General features: G+C 44.6%; 1 protein-coding gene across 1 annotated transcript in view; it reads left to right on the forward strand.

Moving 5' to 3' along the window:
• The first annotated feature begins 6,854 nt into the window (after positions 1-6,854).
• The window catches only part of KCNH5 (potassium voltage-gated channel subfamily H member 5), a 161,594-nt gene continuing 145,723 nt past the window's right edge, over positions 6,855-22,725 (forward strand). The window contains 3 exon segments of the mRNA XM_067295644.1: positions 6,855-6,917; positions 6,920-7,064; positions 20,991-21,114. Coding sequence (XP_067151745.1) covers positions 6,855-6,917; positions 6,920-7,064; positions 20,991-21,114 — 332 coding nt within the window.

The following is a 22,725-nucleotide window of genomic DNA, read 5'->3' on the forward strand; positions in this document are numbered from 1 at the left end:
GAAGGAAAAGGAATGAGGATTTGTCTCGGGCTGTGCTGCCAGCCATAGCCTTTGCCACAAACAGCGTGACTTTGGATTCAGGCCCCATTAGTCAGAAAGGCCGAGAGCAATGGAAGATGCTTCCATGAGGTGCTTTTAGCTGGACAGTGCTTCGAACACAAAGTGTCTTTTCTAAGATAGCAACTGGGGATTGTTGCCTGTTCTAAATCTTTTCTGTGCTCATGCAGTTATTGGCAGAAACAACCCAAAGAGTATGATTTTTTTGACGGACAGGAATTCTTCACATGGTTGTTATTTCAGGCATTACCTGTTTGTGGATAGAAATATTTCCCTTAAAAAAAAAAAAAGCGGAGAAGGACATCAGTCTGTTTTTCTTGGCTTTCTGTAATTAATCTGGTGATTTATCTCTGTAAAAGTCTGACACGAAATTATTGGTTCCAATCACCTTATTTCTCAGGAAGAAACCCTGGAATGGGAAATGGCCACAAGCCCATCAGAGCTCTTAGTGATTAACTGCACGGTTGACATTTGATCTCCTTATACTGGAATCATTTTTCCTCCCTTATTTCCGGTACCCTTTTGACTCGCTGACCGCCAGCCATTTACAGCACTGACTCCTGTGACTGACTCTGATCTGCCCTGGTCCCCAACTTCACCTCTTGGGCAGCTGTAAGCTGCCACCCCATGACACTGGTACGTTGGGTTTGTAGGTTAACCCCCCGAGGACTTTCCTCGCCTCCCACCTCTTCGCTCCTGAAAGTCTCAAAGATAGGGAAAACGTTCACTCCTATCACAGTAGTTGTTTCTCTACCCACAAATATGCCGCAGCATCTGTAATCTGTTTTCCTTGCAGGGCTAGGAATAGGAACTTTCTTCCCTTGGAAATAAGGAAGTTCCCTGCTTTTCAGTGAAGCGTAGCCAGAGTCCGCAGGAGTCTCGGTTTTGGCCTTGCAGCACCTGGCTGGTGCTGTGATAATGGACATTGAAAGTCACGGCATTGTTACATTATAGATCTCATTTTAGGTCATTTTGGAAGGTTTTATGGCCCCCGTGATGTCTCCACAGCTGGACTGATGATAACCGAAGCATAGACTTTGCAGGTAAAGGAATATGAAAAACAACATGAATAAGATGACAACATTCTAAAGGCTTTTTTCCAAGCATCAGATTCTGGCTTAAGAAAGCCTGTGAAAAAGGAAAGTTAGGGTTACAAAGTCAAGTACTCCAAAGCAAGGCAACGCTGAAATGACGGTTGCTTCTGCCCTTTATATATATTCATTGTGACAGTCTTCCGTTACATTCCACATAATGTTTTATGTATATATGTATGGGTGTGTATATACATCTCCCCCACTTGTTCGCAGCTTCTATACAACTTTGGTTGCACAGCAGAGAAGGTCACAGCCTTTAGTGCTTTTGGTGTACTTGTTAGAAAAAATGAAAAGTATGGAGCACTAAGGCAAGGTCTATAAAAAGAGTCTCATGTTAAAAGCAAAGTACACTTGGCATAGTTAAATCTGCTACAGGTCTCTTGCATGAAGCCATGCAAGTCACTCACACCTAATGTCTCTCCAGTAATCCACTCTTTCTATTGTGTTTTTTTTTTTTCTTTTCTTTTCCATAAGCTTGCAGGTAATACGTGGAAAAGTGCTTTGCTCTCACTACTATAGTTGAAGTCAGTGGACACTGACATGTAATCGTCCACTAACGTGAGCCTCCTCTGCTATTGGATCCCAGATGTCACAGGTTGGGCACTCTGAATTACCAGATGATTTTGACCTTAATCTCATTGTGTCCCAGTTTCTTGTTTGATCCCTGGATGACAGGGTAAAATGTAGAAGTTCATTGATGCATGTGAAACACCAGGAAATTAGGGATGAGACTCATGGAGAAACTAATTGTTCCATACTTGGAGTGGAGTTTGGCTGGTGTCCCGGGAATATGGCACAGGGCCACAAGCTGAATGAGAAGTATAAAGGGGAAATACTGAGTAGTCACCCATTCACTGAGCACCGTTCTGAGTGCATCTGAGGTGCGTGATACACTGAAAGCCCTCAGTCTCCCTAATTCTAGAGTGTGTGACTATCTAACCTTTTCCAAATGTTGCCTCTTTGTGCAAGTTCTGCATCCCTTTGCTTTGGACTGCCTAAGGGACAGGAGAGGTATAACCTCTGGGTCTAGCTGTCTAGACTTACTTGCACAACATGACAGCATCGGGAAATGAACAGAGTCCCAGATTCTCACTGGTACCAATTCAGATACCACCATGTGCTTTGGTTATGAAGCTTCATCAATATTTTTCCACCAGTTTTTGTTTTTACACTAAATCCAACAATTTTTTTCAGGTTTTTATTGGCTTCTTGTCCATCAAACCACTCTTTCAAATTTCTAATGGGGTAGAAAGTAGAAAATAAAGAAATATGAAAGAAAGCGTAACTTCTCCCCCTTCCCCCTTTTTTTTCCAAAGAATGTGAATAACTACATTTCTGATGTATCATAAGCAATCATGAACAATTCATGTGGAGTATATAGCAATTACTTTTCATAAATATTTAAACTTTTCTTTTTTTTGATTACTTCTCCTGGAACTCTACCTGGAGAATGCTGCTTTTGCCTGTCTTGCCCATGTTAGGTACAGACCTCTGCTTCCCTTCCTGGACTCAGAGATGGTCTCAAACCACCTCTGCATTGCATTTCTGTGGAGAAAAGACTCTTCATGGTTTCCTTCCATTCATTTGGTTATCTTCACCTGTTACAGGAAGCTGTTACAGGATTCTTAGTTACTAATTGACAATGAGAAAATGCACTGTTCTTTTACCTCTTTTCAAGGGGACCCATGTTTCTTTGTCACTAACACTCCAGGACATGTTTCTCCATGGACGGTCTGTGAAAGGCAGCTATAGGAAAACTCACTGTTACATCAGTACAGGAAAACTTGCTGGAAACCAAAGTACCAGACAAAATCAATGAAGCCATCTTAACATCCACCAGCTGGGCGTCTGGTTTCATGGGAGCTCTGGATGAGGGCTGCAGAACATGACAATATATTCTGTATCTTGTGCTCTTAGTATTATCAAGCTGTTATTATGTGCAGGGGTTTTTACTCCTTTCTGAAGGCTTTTGTCCAAAAAAGTGGAGAAATGCTGCCACATCTACAAGGCTATCTGCTGACATCCCCCTAGTAACTTCTGACCCCAGTATTGATTTCACCAGACTGTTGAAGGAACAATGGGCTCAGAGATGTTTGCATCCTACAGATTCCCAGCGAGTCATCTGCACACTTCTTGAGTGTTTATTTGGACCCAATAGAAGAGAATGACCTTATACTTGTCCCTGCTGAAGATGAGAAAGTTGCAGTACAAGCTCCCCTGCTGTCCCATTCCAGTATGTGACAGCAGGAGTGCCTCAACCACGGGGGAAATTTAAGAAGCTCATGCCTTGTTAGATGCTAAGAAATACTTTTGTCACAGTTCTGTGCAGATTCTCTTGGTTTAAGGGAGCAAACTACCTGCATTTCCTGCAGTTAGGTTTCTTTGAACACCTCCCATTTGAACGTCTGGCATCTGTCTCCCATTTGAGCCTTTGTTTCAACAGTCTATAAAACCCCTAAGTCATGAGACACAAATTCATTGGAAATCAAGCACTGCTGGTTTTAATGTCCATAGAGTGACCTGTACTAATAGTGTTATTCATAACAATAACTTGTGGTCACCTTGATTATTATTTTTAGAATGGGAAGTCTTCTGTGTGCTGATGTGCAGCTGGGTTACAAAACAGCTCTGAGCATTGCCAAGTGCATCCTGTCACTCAGTCCTGCTCACAAAAGAATATTTATAAAACCTATGTGGGTGGTTCTTGCCTGGTGCCCATACCGCTCCCAGGGAACCTGACTCACCTTATTACATATAAGCATTGAAAGTAAAGGCAATGTTGTGACTAGGTTCAGTAGCTTGTATGTTTTAATGACTCAGGCCGTTGGGAGTGGATCATCAAAGAACAGTGTATGACCTGCTTATATGACTTTCTATGGCTTTCTCCTCTTCTAGGAGCCCCTGGAGTCCAAGGTGATGATTCTTTAATTCATAAAATTCATGGAAGATACAGTTAAAGTCTGTGCTGTGGATAAGAACCAGTTCTAAAGTTTTTAGTACTCCCTGAAGTAAAATAACCCACTCCTATAGGTTTAGATTGAAAGGGTCAGCTCTTCACCTGAGGTAGTTAAACTTTATAACACACGCTGTCTCCACTTGCTGTGGAAGTTGATGTTTTCCCATGTCTCAGTGGATGTAGGGAACTGTGCTTGTTCTAGAAATACTATTAAAGAGGTAAGGCATCCCAAGCAGGTGTGTTAAATTTCAGAGGAAAAGAAATGGTGAAGTAAAAGAGGAAGGAATGGTGTCTACTCTTTTACCCCAGTACTCCAATGTGCTTGTTCTCTTTTAGCACCATTTGGGAAATCTTGTTCCTTTGCTTGAAGAAATCAAGTTTGAGGACTGGGGTTGAGGGGAAAGGACTAGGAATCCAGGCCCTCTGATCTTCCATCAGGAATGTTGTTATTCTGAGGTTGAATCTTTTTTATTTTTTAACAATTAATTCCCTAAAACGCCAACTGTGTTGTCTTACCTATTCTGGGCAAGACAATGTATTAGGAATCACAGTGGATTTTCTGCCCCTTTTAAGAACAGCTGGTTGAGAGTGGGGAGTTTTTGATTTGGGAAGAAGCTGTTTAGCTGCCTCTTTCCCACTTACACTGACCTCAAACCTTTCTGACGGCTTCCTGCATGGTAGTTTGATGCTGTTTCCAAGTATAATTGAAGACACCCACAAGAAGACAAGAGGCTCTTTACAGTTCCCAATTTACTTTCCTCTCTGCCAGATTCTTCTTTTCAAGGTTATCCTCATCCAGCATTTCAGGAAAAGGTGAGGTGTTCTCTAGAGATTTTTTTGCTACCTTAATGCAAGTACTTGAAAGGAGGAAAGCACCCCACCACACATCCTGCCCTCTCTCTATCCTGCCAGACAGCTGTGACATTTAAAGATGTATTTTTTGGAGCTTGTGTCTCTCCATAACTTATTGTTCAGTTAGTGCCACTGGAACTACAGTAGCAAAATATAAAAGTGAGATTTGGAGTGGGGCACATGAAGCAGGGAGGATGGATTGACTCTTGGATGTGACTGCCACTGTAAGATGAAGATGCTATGTAGAAAAAGGGTAAACAAGAAAGGGTTTTGTTGCAGTACTCAAAAGATGCGTGTGTGGAGTTTTATGTAGGCAATTCTAGATTTCAGAACAAGGATGGGAAATGAGTAGCAGAATTCAAATGGGGTTGAACTGGCCTAGGAGCAAAGGACCACCTGGCAATGCTATAGACAGATCAGTTGCATAGTATTTGCCTATGCACAGATGTTCTTAAAGGGCTATCGCTTACTTGAAATGAAGGTGTTGCACACTATATGCCAATTACCAGAAGCCAGGTTTTCCTGTATCTGGGGCAGAGCTCAGCAGGAGCATCTTCTAAACCACACTGCTCTTCCGAAAGCCCTGAAAATTTCAGAGCTGGTGGGGAAACAATAAGCGTTTGACAAATAGGGTCTGGTTCAACTCTCAAGCTGGTTTTATATCAGCATTCGCAAGCTGATTGTCATGGAATTGCTCCTGATTTGCATTTGTTTAAATGAAAACAGAACCAGACCTCTTCTTTCAGCAGCTGTCTGCTGGGCTGCGGCTGGCACTCTAGCTAAAAGAGCCGCTCCTCTTGTAAAAGAACCTGATGTGGCAAAGCTTTTAAATGTGTGCTTAACTTTAAGCAGAGGAGCTCAGGTGACCTCAGTGCGACTTGTTGGACCAAGGGCTAAGCATGGAAAGGAGGGGGTGCTGAAAACAGTGAAAGGCCAAAAAAAAAATTTTTTTCCTGATTTTTCCACAGCATGCGGAATAATCTCCTCCAGGAGAAGCGCTACTGCTTGAGCCAAGACAGTAGGAGTGGGCAGCACCCTGGGACACGTTCTGCTGGGCACCCTCTCGCACCAGCAAGGGATGCCTAGACAAACTGATAGCTATTTTCCATCTCTTGTTTCTTTCTATGATTCTTTCTAGTTTCTAACTGGGTGAAAAACTAGCAGAGGCAGAAGTGCCAGGCGGAGAGTCACCACCCAGGATTTTGTTGTCCATACCTTTAAAGACACTGTCCAAGGGATGACCTGGCTGGAGGGAGAGGTGCAGCTGGCTCGGGAGTGTGGAAGCGCATTCATGGGAATGAGCGTGCCATGTCTCTCACTGCACTGACTCTTTCGGCCCTTTGGGGCCCTGGCACAGGACAGACACGGCAGGCCTGGGGCCCAGAATAAAATGATAGAAAAGAGGGTTCTGGCCATGAAATCTGCCTCTTGGCGTCTACCTCTCTCACCCGCCGCAGCTGGGAGATTCATTACACTTCATGTTAGTTACTTGTGGGCAAAATATTTATCAGCGCAGCCAGCTTCCGTGATGGCACTGGGCATTTTGTGGTCCTTTTTTCCCCCCAAACCCAGCTGCTGAAACCATGAGAGTCCTGGCTTAAAACGTTACGAAAACGTCGTGTTCTAGCTTTTGTGTTTTTCCAGGTGGCCAAGACAAAACTTCACAATGGCTTTAAAGAAAAAAAAAAAAAAAAAAGGGCGCCGAACCGGGGGAGTTGGGGGGGGGGGGGGGCGGCGGGGCACCGCGCCCCGCGCCCCGCTCCGCCCCCCGGCCCGCGGCCGGCTCCGCGGCGGGGCGGGCGCGCAGGCGCAGGGGGCGCGGGCGGCGGCGCGGCGAGCGCCGTGCGCGGCGCGGCCCCAGTCCGCGCTGCAGCCGCCGCGGGGGCGCCACTACCATGAGCGGCCGCGGCCGCCCCTGCGCGACTCACGGGCACCGGGCGCAGGAGCCGCCGCCGGCCCCCCCCCGCCGCCGCCGCCGCCGCTGCCGCCGCCGCCGCCGCGCTCCGCCGGCCCCCGAGCCCGGCTCTGCAGGATGCCGGGGGGCAAGAGAGGGCTGGTGGCACCGCAGAACACCTTCCTGGAGAACATCGTCCGGCGCTCGAGTGGTGAGAGATCCCCGCCGTCCGTCCGTCCGTCCGTCCGTCCGTCCATCCCTCCGTCCGTCCATCCCTCCGCCCGTCCGTCCGTCCGTCCCTCCGCACCCGCGGCGCGGAGCCGCCCCCGCTGCCCTGCCCGCCGGGGAGCCCGGTCTACCTGTGGGTGCGCAGCGCTGCTCTGCCCAGCCTGCGCTCTCCCGCTGTTGCCTGCCCTCCCCGCTGCTTTCCTTGTCTGCCCGAACTTCTTACATCGCTGTCGTGGCCGCCTTTAACAAATTTGTGGCAGGCGTCGCGTATGCATCTCTATCCTCACTCTTGAGTTCGGTTTTCCACCTTCTCGTTCTCCGTTAATTGGGTTTGCAACCGTTGTCGTTCGGCTTTACAGTTCTGTGGCACTTGAAGTGTGTGGCACAGGTACCAGGGAGAGGATAAGGGAGTGAGTGTGTTTCGGGTGATGGTAATCCTCTGGCTAAACAAATATGTAAAGAGCTGTCTGCAGTTGCACATCTGCAGCTCTGCTGTTAGGCAAGTAGTTACAGGACTGTTTCAGGACTGCATGGACATAGAATTATTCATTTTACCCTTTCAGTCCATGGCAAAGTGCTGGTCAAGAGCAGTGTTTACAGCTCCATTAAAGTTATGATGTGATTGCAGACCATCCCTCTAGGTGTGTTAATATAGATGCTGCCTTGGCCAAGTCTTGTGCTACTTGCATTCCTTTTCTGTGTAGTCTTTGCGCTGGCATAGATGTACTGAAGCGTATGAGCATTTGCACAAATGAAGTCTGGTAAAGGAGCTCAACTTCGTGTCTGCTGAGAGATTTCTCCTCGGACAGCACAAGTTAAGAACAGCCCTGCAATGCCAGAGCACTGCTATGTCAGCACGCATCCAGTGGCATAAATCAGAAAGGTGGGCAGAACAGAGCATTTTAAAAAGTTGCCATATGTATTATTAACCAAGACACTAATGTGATGTGAAATACTACTGAAAAATGTTCCCTTCCACCTTTCTGTTTTACAGTTCTGGATTTATCTCACATTGATACTGATGTGGTCTGGTGTGCTGGCTTGATTTTGATGTCACGTATTGAATTAGTGATTCATTGATTTCCACAGGAGAGCAGGAGTGGGACCAGCACCACAGGACCTGGAATTTGTTTTAAAATGTTGAGTATTAAAATGCCAGCCTTATATTGAGCCATCAACCATTTTTTGGGCTTCCTCTCCCTCTCATGTTGCCTGCATCAGTTCTGTGGTTGGCTTTGGTTCTGTGTCAAGCTCTATGGCTGCAGGATCTCTAGAAGCTAGAGTTTCTTGTAATAGTGTATATATTTACCAGAATATTAAATGCAAGCTTAATTAGTAGGGGTTTATGTAGCACTCTTGCCTCTGACAACTTCAAAGCCCTGGCTGGAATGTAATTAAACTTCACAGCTTGCTGTAGAGGAGGACACACAGATGCATTGTCAACCTGTTCTTAAAACTATGGCATGAACTGAAGCTTGGGCATCTCAGTTGTTTTCCCAAGGTCATGCAGAGAGTCCGTGGCAAAACTGGGAACACAATTTGGGAGTGTCAGGCTTTTGTATCGTGCTCTAATTAAATCACATCCTCTCTGGTGAAAGCTCAGTAAAGCTTTGAGATGTCAAAAACTAGAAAAGCTCAGAAGGCTTTTGAACGTTATACTTTTAAAAACATCCCCTCCAATTTTTAATCTGGCCTAATTTTGGGAGCATTAAAATCATGCTGATCTGGTCACTGATTCTTCTTTTTCTCTGCCCCTGCTGATACCTAAGCATGATGCTACAGAGAATCAGAAATGCTCCGTTGGACAACAAAGTGAAGAATGAACTAGGAATTTGTTTCTTACTCATGTAAATGGTCAGTGTTGTGCCCTAAAATGTGATTTTGACCTTATTTTTGTCATCCAGGATATAACCTCATTTGTGCTTTTTAGAAACAGTAATTTTCATTGGAGTCAGCACTGTTTAATCCAAACTTAATGGTATTCAATAGAGCAAATCTGGTTCAAGGATATCCTGCCAGTACTCAGTAAAAGGCAAGGATTTGGTCTGCTGACTGTGTACAGTGTGAAGAAGCACTGTTTTTAGCTTTTTATGCTTGGATTCATCAGTTTTGAAGAGATTTTTCATAGTCAAGTTGAGGAACAGCATAAAGAAAAGACTGATGATTGTTTTTTAAAACACATCCTCAGCTTCCTCAACAAAAGCCCTTGTTTCTTCTTCTTGGTTAAAGAATACCCATTTTTGAGATTTCTCATGCTTATGCAATCCCATCGCACTTCTTGGCCATAAATCTCTTCTCAACAACCAGGAGAAGGTTTGTAGATAGAGCTAATATCTTTTATTAGGTACAACTGGAAAAAATTAGACAGGTATTTGGGCACATAAGCTGTTCTTCAGGTCCAAAATGGAAGCAACAGATTTCAAAATAAAATACAGGTGGAGACCGAATTACTCCGAGTTGCTAGAGATGGATCTGAACAACAAAACATTTACATATAAAATTGCATTATTTTTAAATGTGGAAAGTTGGAACCGACAGAGTGAGAACTGTGTGCACAGACTGAACGTGGTACCTAGACCTGGTGTTGAAAAACAACTGTATATCTGATTTTCAGCGCAAACTAGGTGTTTTTTTGTTTAGACATCTTGTGAACCTTTCCTTTTCACCCCAGCTTTGGCTACAAATTAGGTTAAATTAGAGAAGTGCTCATAAAGAGTCGGAGGTGCTGGTGGGACTCTCGTGCCCCTCTGCTCTGGGGGTCCCTGTCGCAGGCGAGTTCACACCTTCTGAGCAGCACCTTGCTTTGCTTTCTGGGCAGCACCGCGTTGCTCTCCCAGGTGGTTTCCAACGCGCCTCTTGGCAGATGATGACACCGTGCTCCTCTGCGGGTTGTTCATCCGCCCAGCGGCCGTGCTCTACTGTCGGGAGAGACCGAGTCTGTAGGGATACGCACGGTCCGTTGTTAGAGCGACTGCTGCGGCTGGAGAGAAGGCACGAGCCCTTGGGGCACTCGGGCCCATCTTCAGGGTAATCTCAGTGCACCCTGTACAATTTTTGCTCAAGAGCAGAGTAGAAATACATTGAGTAAAGGTCTGATCCAAGGCTCACAAAGACTGATATGGTCTCACTCAGTGTGCCCTAGTTCTTAAGCTCGCCAGGTGTTTTGCGAAGCTGAAGGAAGAGATGTTTTGTTAGAGTACCAGATTAAATTACATCAAGGTGGCTGCCTTTTCCTGCCGCTAGGATTTTGGGCTTTTAGTAATGGCCTTCCTTAGGGCAATGTTCTCTCCTCCTAAGATGATCTCATCAGTATGTGTCCATTTTTACTGTTATTATTGGTTACTTCTTGTGTGTATTCAGAGCTCCTGCTGGTACTGACCTCAGCTCAGCGTTGCAGAGGTGGAAGTGGGTGCAGATTTGGGCAAGCTTCTAGTGCAGGGCTGGACTTCGTGGTCCTGGCCCGCATGCAGAGAGACCCAGGGAGTTGAGCTGCATGCATAGGGGAGGAGAAACGTGTCCATCTGGCCTGCCCACCTTCACCTTTCATGTATTCTAGCAGCAAAGCATTAAGTTTGTGTTAACTGCCTAATGGGCCTTTGTGATAGAGGATGAATTTGGGAAAAGGGTAACTCTGGGACTTAGCAACAGTATGCAATAAAAAGCGCTAGCAGCCTGGAAAGAAGGGTGTACGTTAGTGAAAAATAAATATGATAACAGTTGTCATTATTGGTTATCGTTTTTACTGCGATAACTCTTAGAAGCTTCCTTGGGAAAAGGGTCTTTCAGGTCTTGTACAAGTGTATTTTGACACTTGGGGTTGAAATCTTTGCTCGATTAGGCATCCTTGTGAATTTTACCATGAGCTTTAATGGATTTAAGATTTAATTTCTGGTCTTTTACAGTTTAATGCCATGCTCATGCAAATGGACTCCTTAAGACAGAGCTTTATGTCCTGCTGGCTACCCGTGGCTTCAATGGGCAAAAGGATCCAGGAAGAGGGAGGGAAGTGCATGTGATGAGATCTGTAGCGCTCAGACACCTTTTCATTTTTATTACACTGCTATTATAAACAAAATCATTGCCTGCTGTCTTCTGCCATCCCTCCTACTAGCCCGTGTGGTGTACCTGTTTTCTTACATGCAGTGTTACAAAACATAGTTTCTTCTTGTTACTGGACATGATTTATGGAGGCTCCTCTCCTCCAAACTGAAACAAGCTGGATTTTCATCTGATCCAAATTAAGTGACATTTGCTGCAGAGAGAAAGTTCTCTAAAATGAGTTACCTGAAGTTTGTGGGATGCAGGAGGGATCTTCTGCAGAATCCTGGACATCTGCAGTTACCTAAACCTCTGCATAAAGAACCTGTAAAACCTGGGCCAAATGTTTCCATTCTCCAATTCTGTTGGTTACAAGGAAGTTACTGACGGGGTGACCAAGGAGATTATATTTTTAGGGCTTTGTTTGGTGTTTGGAGGCACAGGGATGCTTTTGAAATTTCAATGACAGCAGGGGGCATGCTGATTTGTAAATCAATGCAAAGTGAATTCTTACACCGGGTAGCAGTATTAGATGAAATCTGTGAGTAGTTTTCAATGACAAGTGTCCTCCTTTCCTTCCTCTTCCAGTGTTTTTGATTGATTTGACTGAATCCTGAGGCATTAAGCATATCTGACTCCTGCTGAAATTGGGGCAATTTTAGAAGGCCTAAAACTTTTGCTTTTATATGCTTTTTATTAAAAACTAATTATGAAAACTCTACACCACTGTATTAATTTAGAAGCCCAAATAATACCATGTTGTTAGGTAAAGGAGTAGCTAGATTTCACTGAGATCTGATCCGCTACTTTATAAAATAGAGGTCTTATGCTTTTAGTATTTTCTTTTTTTTCTAAGCATGTTGCTGGCAGTGGGATGTGGTGGTGGGAGAGACGTCCTTCGGTTCTGGGTGATGTTTGAACACAAGCCGAGCGCTTGCCACAAGAGGTCACTGTAAGTGTTGTTGCATTCCCAGGTTAATGTTTAAATCTGATGGAGAACAGAAAAAATGAAATTATTGATTTTTAGAGCAAACATCCAGTTTTGTTATTACCGTTGGAAGAAATACACGGCCAAAGAATAATGCCAGGAAGTTAAGTGAGCTGCGGAAATGCATTTAATTAGCCTGCTCTCTCAGGGTACTGTTTGGTGGTTAACCTGCATTTTCAGGTTTTTGCCTGGTAAGCTAAGAAAACAATATTTTCCCCGTTTGATAAAACTGTGTAATGGAATAAGACTTTGGAGCGAGTATTCTGGTTTTCAGAGAGAGTCTGGTATTTGTTTAATCAGCGCGCTGGGAGAATGACTGGCTCTCGGGGATGCTAAGCCCTGCGTAATTGGGATACCCGGGTCCCAGTTCTGCATCCCCGCTTGGTGCTGGGGGGGGTCGGGCTTGTGAGTTGTCCCTTCGAAGACCTGGCTGAAGCAGGAGCTCAGTACTGGGCTGCGAATGTCCCGTGCGTGGTGTCTTGCTTGAGCCCCTTGCCGGTCATTCGCACGAGTAGCGGAGCACGGGAGAGGCAGGCAATTCTCTGTCAAAACAGGGTTTTGGAAACACAGCCCAGCTCTGTGAAGCGGCAGCCGTGGCTAGCATGGGCAGAGTCTTTGCAAGACGCGACCCCATGTTTGAGCAATTACTGTTAGCACAATTTTATCACCTGGGAATGCGAAGTTAGGAGGTTAGCACCCTTTCTTATATATCTATGTCTGATTTTTTTTCCCAGTGCTCCCCAGATGTGCCTGTTGCCTTTGGTGAGAGCTACAGAGTGCTCCAGTTTGAATTTAGTCTCACTACATATATGCTGGGCTCTGTGACATTTTAATAGGGAACAAGTTCAGTGGCAACATTTAGCATTTAGATCCTAACCGGGCTAGGTTAGGATCAGTTTAACGCTAGGAGAAATGAATGTGATCAGAATCTGTGATCAGAACTGTATGAGATGTCATTTCTTGGGCAGCTCATGGGGACGCTCTCCTGTCCTTATTGATTTTTGAACTCTTCCTGAGGTCAGTGAAGTTGTCCTGCAGTAAAGGCTGAGGACTGAGCTGTTCGTGGGATTACACGCTGAGAATGATGAAAGTTAAATTTTTAAGTTTTGAGAAGGTAAATTCCAGGCAGACTGTAATCTTTCTTCTTGTGCTTGCTTTCTAAATTGCTGAAAGCTGCTGTGTTCCCAGCTAAGTGACTTATACGTGGATTTAATATTTCAGCCAACATTGAATTACTTATCTTCTGTTTTATTTGAGGAACACTTATTTGGGGCAGGAATTAGATCATTTTAGCATAGTCAGTATGGTGGCATCTTGCTCTGGGCTTAGCCCTCTGTGCATTTTTGTAGTACAAGTATTAAATAAATACAACAGTGGTACAGAAAGGTGATGTAGAGAGTTTGTTCTATGAAGGATTTTTTTTTTCCCAGGCAACCAAAGCTTAATGTGCTGGATAAATTGGATGACAGTGATGTCTTACATGCTTTAAAGACACAAGGGAAATAATAGCTTTGCTAGAGAGCAATGTGGTTTTATAGCAAGGAGTAAAAAGTGCCAGTGGAGGTGGCCGCTTTAAGCACAGCGGTTTGCCTACAGACAGCTCCAGAGCTGCAGGGACGCCGGCGCCTGCGACGGCTGGGTTTTGGATGGCAGTGCCCATGCAGATCTGCCCGTGGATTTCGGACTTTCTGCTGTATTCTGTCAGGAGTAGTATGTCTTAAGCATGTGGTTGGATTCATTGTATATAGACGTCAGTAGAAGTGTAATAACCAGGGCAAAGACTTGCTTAGAAAAGCTAAAAGAAAATCAAGAGCGAGAAATTTTCTTTTAGGATTCCCCCCCCCCCCCCCCCCCCAGGAGCCCCATGAGGTTTTCCAGGAAGATTTCGGGAATACACTGAACCCTGTGTAGTTATAGAAAGAGTCAGCTGCCAGCAGCTGAAGTGTTTGGGGACTTTTATAAGAGAGCATTAGCAAGAAAGGCAAATTGCAAGCATTTCACGCAGCCTGTCAGGTCTGTGCTGCACTTGCTCCCTGTAGGAAGGGCAGTAATTCTGGAGGACAGCTCTATGTAAAATCGCTTGGGTTAGGAACTTGTTCCTGCATGGAAATGTTGCTTTTTTCTTCCCCCCTTAATTTTGTTTTGCTACTGCTTCATTTCTTTTCAAACATCTTCTCAAAGGTGACTTAAATAAATCAGTTGTGTATTTTCTTGGGAAGAGATGGAATTCCGAAATGGATAGTTAAACAATTTTGTTTACAAGTCATACCGAGTATTCTCGAGGAAAAAGATGATTAGAGACAACGTTTCTCACTTGGCTAGACATATCTCCTAAAACGATTTAGCTGTTCTTGCTCTCCTGTGATTACATAACATGAATTTTACACTGCTTTGGGCATTTCGTTGGTTAAAAACTGCTTGCACACTGTGGTCATTTAACAACAAAACAAGGCTCAGTACTGTGTTGAATATTAGCTACTGCGAGATAGAGTAAGATTAAAAGCTTGCTGCTCTACCACATAGGCTGCCTTTGTAGGAAAGAGCCTTTGTGCAAAACAGAAACACAGGAAACAGCAAATACACTGTCTTTCACAACTGTGTGCTTCAATTATGTTTTCCGAATCTGGAATTTTGCTAACTACATGCATTTAATATCACAGTTCCTTGCCATCTGTATTAAACTTTGTAAATGGGTGAATTATGTTAGCTAATTAAATGCCTGCTGACTTCTTAAGATGAATCTAGCAACTCTGGGACAGGCATGTCCACTCTCTGAGCCCTGCTTGCCTGCTTCCTTATAGACAGACACCAGTGTTTTAGACATGTCTAGTCAAAAAACTTATACATCCTCCAGAGGTGTGCTTGGGGCTTTCTGCAATATATAGGAAAGATGGGGGTGGAGAAAATGATTGGTAAAGGCAGTGGCATCAAGACAACCTTAGAAATAATAAAAATTGACTTTTATCTCTAAGGGAATGGAAAGTAGAAATGCATTTTCAGTGCATCAAAAAAATCCAAGCAGGAATAAATGCATTGCTAGAGATTTCAGGCTAATCATTATGGAAGTTTTGAAGTCAGCTGCATATTAATCCTTTCAGAGTATGATGTATTGCCACAGGGTAATTTGGATCACAGGTGCAGAGAGTTTCATACATTGGATCAGACCATTGGTCTGTCAGATTTACTATCCTGCGTTCAGCAATGGCCAGTATCAGATGTGCCTGGGCAGATGCTCCCAGCCTCTGCAGTAAAGTATTTGGGAAGCTGTGTGCTGTCGTACATGGAAAGAGAAGACTTTCCTTTTTGGGCCACAGCACTCGTTTTACTGAGGCTTAAATTACCAATATCAGAACATGAGCTGTATTTATGCATTGCCATCCATAACTTCAGCTGTCCTTGACAACACCTGCTGTGATACCGTTTTTTCAGTGAAGTCGTGCTACACTTAAAAAGTGGGTAACTTCAGCTGTTCAGGTGTAGGCATGGTGGGTGAATTCTGTGTTGTCCAGTTATAAGTAGCTGAATTTCATTTACAAATGCTTATCCTTGAGAACACATCCAATTATATGTTCTTAATAAAAAAAAAAAAAAAGAGCTTGCAGAATAAGGCTCCTGTGTATTGAATACAACAGGACAACAGTGTGCCGCAATTGCTGGTGCCACTGTCCTTGCTATGCTCATTGCCCTGCAATTTGCAGTTCTCTTGTTGGCTCCTTTGCTTTTTCTTCTGAAGGAAGTGCAAAGTGCCAGTCTTCTCTGTTAAAGACCTAGGCAGGCCAGGACCGCTTGCCTCTCCTGTGCAGGGAGTCTGAGCTTGCATCTGTCTTGCAGGAGATGCCTGCCCTGAGGGCAGTCCTCGGTGGGGCAGCACAGGGCTCCTGCCTGTGCTCTAGGAGAAACTGGCTGTGTAGATCTCCTCTGGCTCACTCCAAAAAAGAGCCTGGGTATGAGTGAACCAGTGCAGAGTGTGGGCGACTGGGGGACTTCGAGGAACAGGAGTGAACCTGGGGTTTGATAATGGAGGTGCATCCTGAGAGGTCAGTGCCTACCTGCAGCAGCACAGGTGGGGTGATGTCCCCGGGCTGCTGTGAGGGGCAGAGGCTGTGATCTGGATGCCTCTCTTCCTGCTGCTTGCAATGAGCACGGCAGCTTGGGAAGAAGGAAGGCAGTAGGCAGCCTGGGAGCAGTGCTGGAGCACACTTGTCTTTCTCTGTGGCTGATGTGCTTGAATGAAGAGTTGGGCTCGTGCGAAGGTGCTAAGCCCTTGGGGACTGAAAGCAGGTCTGGGCTTGCTAATGGATTTGGGTCCTGCTTCCCTGCCAGTATAGACTGACCCAGGCAAAATTAGAGATAAATGGAAATTCTCATCCTTTCTCTAATTTATTCATGAAGAGCTGAAGTGGCATGAAGGGGTTTTCTTGGAACCAGGAGACAGTTCCTCCTCGTAGGAGCAGAGAAATACAGCTGCTGGATGACCTGGGAGGGGTCACTGACTGTTTAGCAGGGAGAAGGAGGCATTGCTGGACAGGACAGAGATGGAGGAGCAGCAGGATGCAGGATAGTGGAGGCTGTGGGCAGCCTGGACACCTGGAGAGCCTGCACCACTGCCACAGGACTTCACTGTGCGCTGCAGGGTCACTGCAGCAGAGCACAGGAGGACTTCAAAGTATCCTTGACCGAGGGCTCCTTGCTTTGGAGCTGGTGGCAAAGGAGGCCAGGAGGGACACGCATTTGTGCTTAAAACAGGGAACATGACTCACCTTTGGTCCTGGGAGTTAAACTTTCCCTATCCTTGTCTCTTGCACCAAGTTCAAGCAACCAGCTAGAAATCACATGGAGAGCAGAATTTCCCACCGTCAGATTGACAGAAATCTTAATCTGAGACACATCTGTGATGGACCTTTCTTAGCACAGAAACCATGCAAATGAGTTGTATAAGTAAAGAAATAGGGCGTGCAGACCGTTTTAGTCCAGGTCTGGCTGTCAGGACCCAACCTTTGTGGAAGTAACTGCAGCAATGTTCTTCCACAAGTGGTCATCACTGATGAGGTTATGTAACACAGTGTCTTCTCAAGGCACACAAAACTCAGAAATTCTAAATTTGTATCCTCCACTGAGGAGTCTCTATCGTTGACCAAGGTTTGAGTCCAAAAGAAATAAAAAGGAATGCCAAAGCTGAGATGTGTTAGACCATATGGGAGTCACAGCAGAGGATTCAAAGCAAAAACTCCTCCATGTCCCTTTGCGCTGTGCTAGAGTTTTGAAGTACAAATTTGTGCCCTCAGGTAACGCTGTGCTTTGGTTTCTCCAGCAGCGTGTGAGCAGTGAGTCCACTTTCTGCATAAGGTGAAATGCTTCATATTTCAAGGGCTCACGCCGCTCTCGTCTGTTGGAGAGAAGAAGTCTTACAGGTGTGCAAGTGTAGTCAGCGTGCACCCACAGCACGGGCAGTGCTCGTGTGGAGCCCACTTCACCCATACCTTATCTTACTTATTCCTAAGTATGACACATAGCTCCTACACTCTAGTCAGTTTTTATTGTATTTGGAATAACTGTCAGCTTTTTACATATACTGTATTTTATTTTTAGAATTTATGCCCCCCCCCCCCCAAAAGACAGTTCTTTCATAGTTTCGTGTCACTAATGCTCGGTTTGGATGTTTACAGCTAGATACAGACTGGCTAATGTTAAGTTAAACCTGTCTGGAGTTTTGATCTGGAGAAATCATAGAAATAATGAATTATTATTGTGTGTGCCTCGGTTGGAGAAAATAACGTGATTACTGATAAAATGTAGGGTAGGCATGGTGTCAGATGGATGCTGAGACGTGGGGGCACAATAAAAGGGCCTGTATACTACACCATGGACAAGCTAATGCTTTTTCGATTGTGTTAGGAGCCGTTGTACCCCCACCCCAGGGTCAGACACTCACCCGTTCTTCCTTAAATTTTAGCAAGCTGTTCACTGAGCAGCGGCATTAATGAAACATGGATTCCTATGGCTTTGTGCCTGCAGTTAGATTCATTCGTGTCTAACAAGATGCAAACATTGATTCAAGGTTTTTTGTTCAATTGGAATGGGACGCACATACGTATTCACGTGCTGAGCATGGGCAAATAAGCCTGGCTTGCTTAGGAAACAAGGGTAAGAAAGTAAATTACCTAAAGGAAAATTTATGGGGACAAAGGAAAACGCATATTCTAATATCTGATCAAGTTGTTAGTATACATACTATGTATCTGAGCTAATCTATTAACACACGTTAGTATCTATCAAGATACTTTTAGTGTCTTTTTTTTTCTAATTTTATGTTTTTGTCTGGTGGGTTTGATCAGCCTAATGAATGCCTTATCAAGTATTGCAAGACCCTCCGCTGTAAAGAAGTATAAATACACAAAATATAGAAAAGCAAACCATTGTATGCCATATGTCTTCTGCAAGCTGCAACATCTGCCTTCCGATGTTGCTGAACCGTTTCAGTACACGGGAAAATACAGTCAAGGTTACATCTGCCAGACAGGGAGACTTGGAAGCAGGGTTACCTGTTATGGACTGTGGGCCCTCCGGCAAGCGTCCCAGATCTGCCCGGCATCCGGAGGGAATTTGGCTCTCTGTAATAGCAGAGGCTGCCACTTCGTTTTGTCTATAGGCAAGCACCCAAACTTTGGGGGAACATAATTCCACAAGTAAACATCTCTTTCCTCCTCCCAAATCAAACCTGGTTTTGACCAGAGGACTTGTAATATTTGCTGTTTCCTGGGGTATCGTCCTGGCTGAGTGAATTCATGTCTTGCCCCCCTGCCAAGTGCTGCGGGTTCAAAAGCACCATCCGCTCAGACAGCGAGAGAACGAGCAACCAGGGCAAAGATTAAATTTCTACTTGAAAAGCTGAGTGCAAATAGCATGGAAAGCAAGACCGATACCTCTGCGAAAGTAAAAGGGGCAGAAATGTTTGAGTGTCGATACAGTGGGAGCTCAGGCTATCGAACGCTTTGATTTCCAGGGAATGAGGATTTCGCCTGGATATGGTATTTCCGCTGTGCTGGTGCTGAGGAAATCTGTGCCAAGTCCCCGTTGTAGCAAGGTCTGTAGAAGGGCGGAACAAAACGGTGATAGAGTTTATGCAGTGCTCAGGTGGACGCGTTCCTCGGTGTCTCCTGGTGGTTGTAGAGCGTGCATCTCCTTCCCTTTGGGTGGAAAGGCAGATTTTTAAAACTGGCGTTTCACTGTAAAACTGTTTGTTTCAATTCAAATAAAAGATTTGAACTTCAGCGTTACGTTCCTTAAAATCCAAGCTTCTATTTCTCACATCCGTTAGCTTTTAAATATTTTTTTCAATCTACTTTTCTGTAGAAAATCCAATAACCGCCGATTATTTTTTCTAAATTTGTGCTTATAAAGCAAAAACCAGAAATAAATAGCATTTTTTGGGTACATTTTCCTTGTTTAACAGAATAATGTTTGCATGATATACACTCTAGTCAGAGCATTATATAGCTCGTACAAACCCAGTGTTATTTTTCTATGAAAATGGATGTGTGTACACCTGAGTAATATGTCTGTAAAAGTAATTGGCATAACCATTCTTCAAGTATTAAGAGAATTTGTGAAAATTCTCTTTAAAATTTTCTGACAAAAACTGATGAAAGGGACCTCTGCTCTTATTTTCTTATAGCAATGATTTTTAGCAGCTATATTTTAATAGCTTTTTAGCAGTGAGTGGGCCAAAGTTACCTACTAGTTCCACAGCTACAGTCAAAAGTGATGCTGTAAATTAAAAGTACACATAAACAAAGCTCAGAAGATCGTCAGAGACTACAGTTTGGAGTCTGTACTAGCTGATGCACTAGGGGAGAATATTACTTAGGAAACAAAATTAGAAATGTTTGTGGTGTTGGTGAACATAAAATACCCCAACGCTGTGTTTAAGGAAAATGAGTATTTCCTTCTTCAGAAGCGCCTTGCTAAAAACAGTGTTGGAGGAATGGTTCCAAACGAGTGAATAAAACTATTTTAGGACTAGCTCATCGCATGTTGGTGCCAGTCCATGCATATAAAGTGCAGGCACTGCCTGAAAGAACAGATGATTGAAGCAATATTTAAACCTGAGTTCAGCCTCCTAAGAATATTCCCTGCCCGTATTTGTATGTTTACGACAATCGATACGTGCTACGAGGATGAACCCAAACCACCTGTTGGCATTTTTTGGCCAGACTGCAACTGTAGTTTGACGTTTGCTTTGTGTTATTTCAACCTGTAAGTCCCGTTGGCATTCGTTGCTTCCCCGATCATCCTGAATCTCCCGATGCGTTGCCTAATGTCGGCTCGCCTAGGCGCGACGTGGGTCACCCACCGCCGGGCACGTCTTCCCTCTCGCCCGCGGCTCTCCCCGTCCGGCGTCCCGGGGCTGCGGCTTGGGATCGTCCTGCAAAACAGCCGAGAAGCTGCCGGGAAAGGCACAGGCTTTGCTGGCCCGGCTGGGGAGAGACGTTGCCAGTGGTAGGCACCGGTTCAGCACTGAAAACTCAGTTTGCAAGGCAGTGTACGGTTAAATTTGAGACACGTGTCTTTTTTTACATGTAAGAACCAAACCAAATGATATCCGGCTGAGAATACATGAATCCTTTCTGAACTGTTAAGGAGTTGGTGCCTATATTGGTATTTGGAGTGAAAGAAGCTACTTATTTTACTAGAAGCCATCCTGTTTCATCAGGATCTAATACTTCCTTCTTAATGCCTCATTTTGATTTCAGTTCTCTCTCAAATTTCTGCGTGATGGGGGTTGCCAACATAAGTAACTCTCTGCATCTGCTGGCTAACACAAGGAGGACTGGCATGTACTTGACCACTGACAACAGCCCTTTCTCTCTCTTCTCTTTTTAGAGTCCAGTTTTCTGTTGGGAAATGCCCAGATTGTGGACTGGCCTGTAGTTTATAGTAATGACGGTTTTTGTAAACTCTCTGGATATCATCGAGCCGACGTCATGCAGAAAAGTAGCACTTGCAGGTACGTGGCCTGTCTGTTCGTTTCCACTCAATGCCTTGTTAAAATTATAATCTGCTGGGAAGAAAAATTAGGGTGTGAAGAAAGGATTAATATATGAAAAGCTTTGTTTTGCAGAAACTAAAGTGAGACTAAAGTATTAAATCTGGCTTTACAATGAATGAAACCAGCAACTTATCCTGGTCATGGTAAAGCACTTAACCATGTGCATTCAGTTAAGCACACGGTTGACTAACTTCCAGTAAAATCAATGCTTAGTTCCATCAGGATTAACAAACTACTTACATACTTAATGGTAAGTCCTTTGCTAAATCTGGGATAGTGTTAAGGATCCTGCAAGATTTAGTCCTAAATAAAAGAAAGCTAATTTCCAGTTGTATAGATTTTTTTTTTTTAATTTGAACATCTATGAATTAAATATTCCACCCCAGATCTTTCTGAAAGCAAGCTAAGTCTACCCAGGTCTGAAATTCATGTCATCCCCTGGTAACTGCATAAATGCAGTGAAAACTGCAGCAATGAAGACTGTTTAATGGAAAAGCTTTTAAGAAGTTTTAGCAATGCATGAAGATGAACTGCAGGTGCTCCCAAAAGAAGGGGTAAATATTTTGAGGACTTTGGACCTTCTTATTCTCTGCTTTGGAATTTATCCTGACTGATACCAGTATGAATAAGCTCTGCCTAAAGATCCAATAAAGAAAGCGGAATATATATTTCAAAGATTGTTTTGCTGGCTTTTCTCTAGTTCTCCTGCTATCATGCCAGGTGCTCTGGGGCGGGCTATTCTATGCCAGATATTGGTCCCTGGTGTTAAGCACACACACACATGTGTATGCACACGTGCACGTGCACACACCGAGCGCAGTCATGTGCAAACTGCATCTTTTTTCCCAAGAGGGCGATGGAGCTGCCGATGTTTTTACTCTGAGCGTTGCAGCTTTATGACTTTTTCCTTTGTTGGTGGACAGCTGTGACTTAACGGTTAGACGTGCATCTGTGCCTGCTCTGCTGCATTCTTTAAAACGTGATGCTTTGGGAAAAGACTAAATCCATGTATTTGTGTGTGTGAGAGCAAAATAAGCTGGGGATAGAGGTGCAGCAAGGAATGGCTGAGACATGTTTATATGGGTTCTCCCGTGACGCCTTTGGGGAGCGACCAGCTCCAGGGCCCCAGTAAGAAGGTGCCGCGTATCTACATGGATGATTTTGGGACTGACACCGGACCAGTGCTGCAGCTAGCAGGAGCGGAGCAGGCAGCAAGCCTGTGGTCCTAGGTCAGTCGTTGCCTACACCAAAAGACAGTGCGTGCACTGGCACACTGATGTGTGGTCTCTGCTCTCCTCTGCCAGGCAGGAGAGGAGACCTTGGGAGCACAAGGCTCCGCTCCGCAGCCAGGTGCACTCTAATGGACAATGGAAAAGAAACGGGCATATGCTGCTGACATGAAATATTAATTCATGCAATAGCAAGAAAGTCGATATACTCAGTGGGGCTGAAAGAAGCAGCCTTATCGCAGTCATCCTAAATACGCTTACACAATTCCCCTTTTGCTCTCTGCTATCATCTCTGCTTTCTGTATATTGAACTTGATCGTCTTCACTGTGAGCTAGCTCG

This window comes from Apteryx mantelli, chromosome 4, assembly GCF_036417845.1.
Source record: "Apteryx mantelli isolate bAptMan1 chromosome 4, bAptMan1.hap1, whole genome shotgun sequence".
In the NCBI taxonomy this organism is placed as follows: Eukaryota; Metazoa; Chordata; class Aves; order Apterygiformes; family Apterygidae; genus Apteryx; species Apteryx mantelli.